We start from the raw sequence: 6000 nt of genomic DNA on the forward strand, positions 1-6000 counted from the left end.
TGAAGCAACGAGGCATACACAATTATATTGGCTAACAAAAGGTACTCGTACAACAAGGTGGGATAGGGAAGATAATTAAAAGAGGGGGAGGGGGTGTTAATAATCCCATTTAATTTTAAATGAGGTACAATGAACATGCACACCAGGCCATCATTGAATAAGAAGAGGTTTATTTATGAAAGCGACAAGTATTTACTGAAAATATCTATTTTCAGGGCATCAAATACTGGGTGCATATGCACCTTAGTGCAGGTAAATTTGGGACTGTGCAGGCACTAGTAGTGCACTTAACCTGCACTGGTCCATGTACTGGGATTATTGTATGCATATTATAGGTGTATTGTAGAGTTTTATTTGCTGCATTGACTGTTGCCACCTGTACATTTTTAAGGTGAAATAAAGGTTGAAAAAAAAAGTCTTAGTGATCAGTGATGCAGGTGAAATTCATCTGGCACAGGTAATTTTTAATGTTAGTTATACCAGTGCAAGTATGCAATAACAAAATATTTCGGTTTTGCACTCAAACCTGTTAAAATGGTGTGGATAGCAAATTGCGGTAGCAATTTTTAGCACAGATGAACTGGGCAGAAATCGTGACATCGTTCCTGTTCTTTTTACCAGGACTAGACCTGGCACCCAAATCAGTATTTGTACTACATCTCTACACCTTCTTTCTACATGACTGGTCGACCCTTTTGGCACATAGCACAGCTGTCAGAGATTTTTCACTGTTCTGACAGACACTTGTCAAGTCTGAGTGCTTTATCTGACACACTCTGCAGCCTCCTCCTCACATGTGGTAGAGATCAGAGCTGTGTACTGAAGTCTACTTACCACAACGTCTGCTTCAGGCTTGGCAGCCAGGAGCTAAAAGTACAAGGGCTATGAAATCTTGCACTGTGGGCTGGGAAAGAAGTCCTGGCTAAACAACACTTCTTCTACTACTTCAGCTCCCTTACAGCGATCAGGGCCCTATGTGTTTGTTTGTTTGTTTGTTTGTGCCTTTATTTAGACTCGATAATTACCCCATTTGGCCATTTTTTTCATGGAGGTTGAGTAATACAATAATATAGAAAGGGGCTCCACAAAGCCCTCAACAGTTACATGGCCAGCCCTACATAGGATATAGGGGTTTTCTTTTCACACAACCGGTATCGACTCTCACCTGCTAACGTTTTCATGTCACTCACAGTATCAGACATAGTTCTGCTTCTCACGGGTATATCAGAGTATATATATTTCAGGGTATTCCTAGAATCCTACACGTATCCTGCTATAACTGAACCGTAGCACAGGTAACATGTTTTTACACAGGAACTGTAAGGAAAGCCCACTCATCCAGTATACAATGTATACAGGATGCAGAATGGAGAATACAGCATTGTTGAAGACCATATTTTGTAGCAACCATCCTCATGTTCATTACTCTTGTGAACGATAGCCCAGCTCACGAGTTACGGACGTCATCACTGCGAGCTAGCGTGGCGCGTGCCTGTCCAAAGAGCAAACACTCGCTTGTACCGCCTTATTTTTACACCCTGGTCCATGTCAAATACAAATACTGCTCCGGTCACAAGTGGGGACGTACACAAAGACACACCCAAAAGGTGTTGAGGACGTGAGACACAACCCAAAATTCTCAAGTAAGAAACAACAAATACTACAATACAGATCTAGAGGCTACACTTGCAGCACACAGTTGCTTGGCCACTTGTAACTTGGTAAAAACTATTTCACAATATAATATGATATCCATGGTGGCAAATTTGAGTCTGACGCAAGTCTGACAGATACATATGTATTAAACTAAAAATACTTATGTCTGGGAAAAAGCTAATGACCATGTAGCATAATACATGTACTATATATGGCCATCCATTACCTTGGGTCATATGAATGCTAGGAGAGTATAGAATAGAGCTATTTTCATACAGTCTTTCAGGTGTAACACGTAATCCACATCATGTGGATGTCTCTCTGACATCAATGCCACCATCCATGGCTACTATTCAAAAACTTTATTAAGCAAAAAATGGACACCACATAACATGTGAAAATCTTGAACCTACCCATTTACTGATTTAGAGAATGGCAACAGGAGAGAGTCCAAATGGGATATATTAGATAGAGTACAAACAGACTGTGATACATTCTTGTCACATAGATTATCAAATGGAGAACGCAGTTAGAATTGTTTTACTTCCCATTTTAGGGGGTGATAACGATAATGCAGGTGATCCAACATGTGTGGTCACTCATTGTTCACTTCTGGTTCTAACACCTTTCCCACAATCCGCATCAAAGGCCTCCCAAAATTAATACACCCTGGTAGGACCAGGCTTGTAATTGATTGAATGCCTGACACAAAGAGCTCCCATTTGCAGCTCTTGCATATTTCAGCAGCAGCTCGCAGCACGTGCTTCATTTTCTGGGGGTGATTCCGAATCGGGATGCCATTAACCATGCACGACAGGGCCGCTATAATCCACCGCGTGATTTATACGCGGCTGCATTTTCGCCTTGTGAGGCACGATTTTGTCAGAGTAGTTACCCCAGAGGGTCGAAATGATCGAAAAGCTTTCAAGCAATTTTGAGCAAATGATAGTCGCAGTAAAGGCCCGGAGTTTCTATTATTAATAGCTTTTGCCTGGGTACAGTCCATAGTCACACAAGAGTGAAATTAGCCACCAGAATTGCAACCTGCACATTCATCAAGCCTGACAACCAGGAGTCAAACAATTGACCTTTTGCGACTAGTGGTGAGTTTGGAACATATGCACAAAGTTTGTAAAGTTTGTGGTTAAAACGCAATGAGATGACATTGGGAAATACATGGCTCTGCAAGCTGGTGCCGGAAAGCTAATTTTGATGGACTGCATACACTACTGCAGAAAATGATATACTGCACATTTACTTTGTCAGTCTTTAAAAACACATAATATGTCATTGAATATGACAAGCAATTTTTCTGAATCAAATCATCCATCATACTTTTTCACATAATGCAATTATGTTATTCATGAACATAGGTGTACTTCTTGGTAACTGTAATTCAAGAAAAACAGAAAGGCAAATGCAAAGTAACTAATTTGCATAAGTAAGCCAGGTAATGCTGGGAAGGAATAGGTCATAGGTCGTACCTTGTCCTGTGACAACATTTATCACGCTTCTTGTTCCCAAAATATGTCCTTCACCAAGCTACAGTTGAATTCTTCATTACGATAGCTAAAATTACCATAGATATTCCCTTCCCTTCTGTTATGCCAGTCGAAATCAAAGAGATTCAGATGCGGGGTTACAATGTGATAAATTTCTCCCATGTGTGCTATGGATTTGAGCTCCCAATATTCTTTTCAAGTCGTAATAACACAAATTGCCATACGCTGCTCCAAATAATTCTTGAAAACATGTGCATCTCCAAGAGCATGACGGATAGCCAGGAAACAACGCAGTAAGCCAAATATTTATGCAATGTCTTCAACCAAAGAAAGGCAACCAAAGCAAGGCAATAAAATGATGCTAGATAATTCTGTAGCTTGCGTTGTTTGACATAATCACTTGTGAGTTTCCTTAGAGTTAGACTCAAGGAAGGAACACCACCACGCCCTAACACAAGCATGAACAACTTTGAACAATGATATTCAACTCTGAACAGCCATTAACTCACATGTCAATCAAATCGTTCTTGCACAAAGACACTACTACACTTAATTCAGAGTGTTGACCCCTAAATGTTGACCCCACTCCCACAACCTTGCCTAAGGCCCATGCCAGCAGAGTTAACAAACCATTCACAAACAACCAAACAACTGTTCTTTCAACAACAAGTAAATAAGGTTTTGTTCTGTTGGTAAGGTTATCAAAGTTTGGAGGTTTTCAAAAGTAGAACTCATGTATTCAACTTTGGTCTAACTGAAGCAAGAAAGTGTATATGTACTATAAATATAATGTTATGTGAATATGTGTCGTTTTACCTAAACCTTTGCCAATAATAGCCATGAAGACTTAAAATGCAGCACTACAACACTTAAATGTTGACAGCCTTTTACTCAAGCTGTAGTCGCATTTATACTTTTATACTATAGGCACTTTGAATATCAAAGTGCCCTTGAAAAAGGTCATGGCGTCAATACCTCCAATGCTTACGTAGGAACAAGACAGCAATCTTACAACTTTTAGAGACACAAAATGAGATGAGTATGTCAATGTCAAGGTGACAAGGTCTGTCTGATGCAGGGATCAGATTACCAGAGTGGCAGTTCACCCTGCACTAACCCCTTCCCCCCTCCCCCCTCTTCTTTACACGGATAGACGTCCTCGATCGGTGTCTATCTAATTGTATGTAGTATGACAAGTGGAGACGGGAACGTTATGCCAAATAGGCGTTGACTAATAAATCCTGGACGTAAAGCCCCTATTCACGCCACAGCTGCCATGCAAACTGACGAAGGGCGGGAGAACCACACAAAGGTGCTTGAAAAATGGCCCAGTTCAGGAATATAATAACGTGTAACACCATCCTCTACACACAAAAAACTGCAATTTCTACCTGATATGCTAACCGATTACAGTGTGTATTTACCGGTTAGCCGAGAAGATATACCCGGATTGGACGTCTTTCACGTTTTGGTGTATCATGACTATTTTGTCCTGAAGGGAGAATAAAAGTTGGCATTTTTGGAGACGTTCCAACAAATCGGCTACAAACGAGACGTCTGTTGAAAGCACGTCTCATGTTTCCGTCAGTGCACGGAATATTTCCGTCATGACAGCGTCTGTATCATTCATATTCACGCATCAGCTTGACGTGGGGAGCCAAGATCCCCAAATTTCCCGCATGCTGTGAATTTTTACCACCACAATGCGGACACAAACACGCCAAAATCGTACTACTGCCCCTGTTTACAACTGGCCCACTGCCCAACGTGTTTTTTCAGTTCGAAAGAACGGTCACTCGCTCCTCTCACGTAACCACTTCCCATTCTTTCAGATTTTTGCACAGAATGTGAAGATATGGTATAATCTGTGGTTTTCTGAGTACGGAGAGGGATGGAAAAGGGTGTATTTAGCCGTGCACACAACAAACCGCCACACAACACTGTTCCCACCAACATTTTTGCACATAGTATTTGGCAGCGGGCCAAACCGGCAACAACAGTCTCGAGTAGTATGACAAGGCCCCACAACTCGCCTCACCATTCACGGATCTGCACGGGAAAAACCTACCTTTTAGTCCCGGTGAAGTCGGGCTCCGACGCTCGGGGGACGCTCTGTGGTCGGGGGATCTTCTGTTCTTCCCTGATGGCCATAGCGGCGTGGGGGAGGACGATGGCGAGGCTTTGGAGACGGGGCTTCCCTGCCGGAGCGAGAAAACCTTGGTGGCCTTGATGGGCTGCAGCTTTGGCCCCGACCCATGCGCCAAGTTTGGGGAGGGATTTTTCCGTACCCGCTGAGTCGACATCTTTGCGAATTAACAGCAACGTAGATTAGACCCTTAACTATCCGTGGGCCAAGTTTGGTGCGATTTGGCGCACGTTTAGCGCTGAAAGGACACCTTTCTACAACACTCTTCCCTCCTCGATTCTCCTTCTCGCACTCGGGCAGGCCACAACAGTGGTCGTCCTTTTTATATGGGCAGATCACGTGATGGTGGCGGTGTCTGCTATTGGCTGGCTCAGTTCCCACAAGAAAGAAAGGAATACTAGTGAACGATTTAGTCGTTGGTTAGGTATTTGTGACACGTTATATGCACCACCTAGATAGTCACTCTATAACAAAGGACTGAAAGGTTTTTCATCACATTTTATCGGGAAAAAAATCGGTAAAATATAATATGACATCCTAAACTTTATATCATCATCTAGCTACCGGCCTACAAATCTAATCAATGGTTCATCAATGTAACAAGTATCATATTACCATTCAAAATAAAGACTAATCTTCTAGATTAAATTAAAAGACTAAAATGTTCAGATGATTTTCAATGTTCAGATTGGGTAT

The 6000-nt window shown here is 42.0% G+C and overlaps 1 protein-coding gene across 2 annotated transcripts in view; it reads right to left on the bottom strand.

Annotated features, from left to right (window-relative positions):
* Window positions 1-5612, bottom strand: part of LOC109478773 (glucocorticoid-induced transcript 1 protein-like) — a 65481-nt gene extending 59869 nt beyond the window's left edge. For both annotated transcript variants that reach the window (XM_019780534.1, XM_019780533.1), the window contains exon 1: window positions 5227-5612. In XM_019780534.1, coding sequence (XP_019636093.1) covers window positions 5227-5461 — 235 coding nt within the window. In that variant the 5' untranslated portion in view covers window positions 5462-5612. The remainder of the gene's footprint in view (window positions 1-5226) is intronic.
* Between the last annotated feature and the right edge of the window lie 388 nt (window positions 5613-6000).

This window comes from Branchiostoma belcheri, unplaced genomic scaffold, assembly GCF_001625305.1.
Source record: "Branchiostoma belcheri isolate BF01 breed outbred unplaced genomic scaffold, Haploidv18h27 scaffold45, whole genome shotgun sequence".
Classification (NCBI taxonomy): domain Eukaryota; kingdom Metazoa; phylum Chordata; class Leptocardii; order Amphioxiformes; family Branchiostomatidae; genus Branchiostoma; species Branchiostoma belcheri.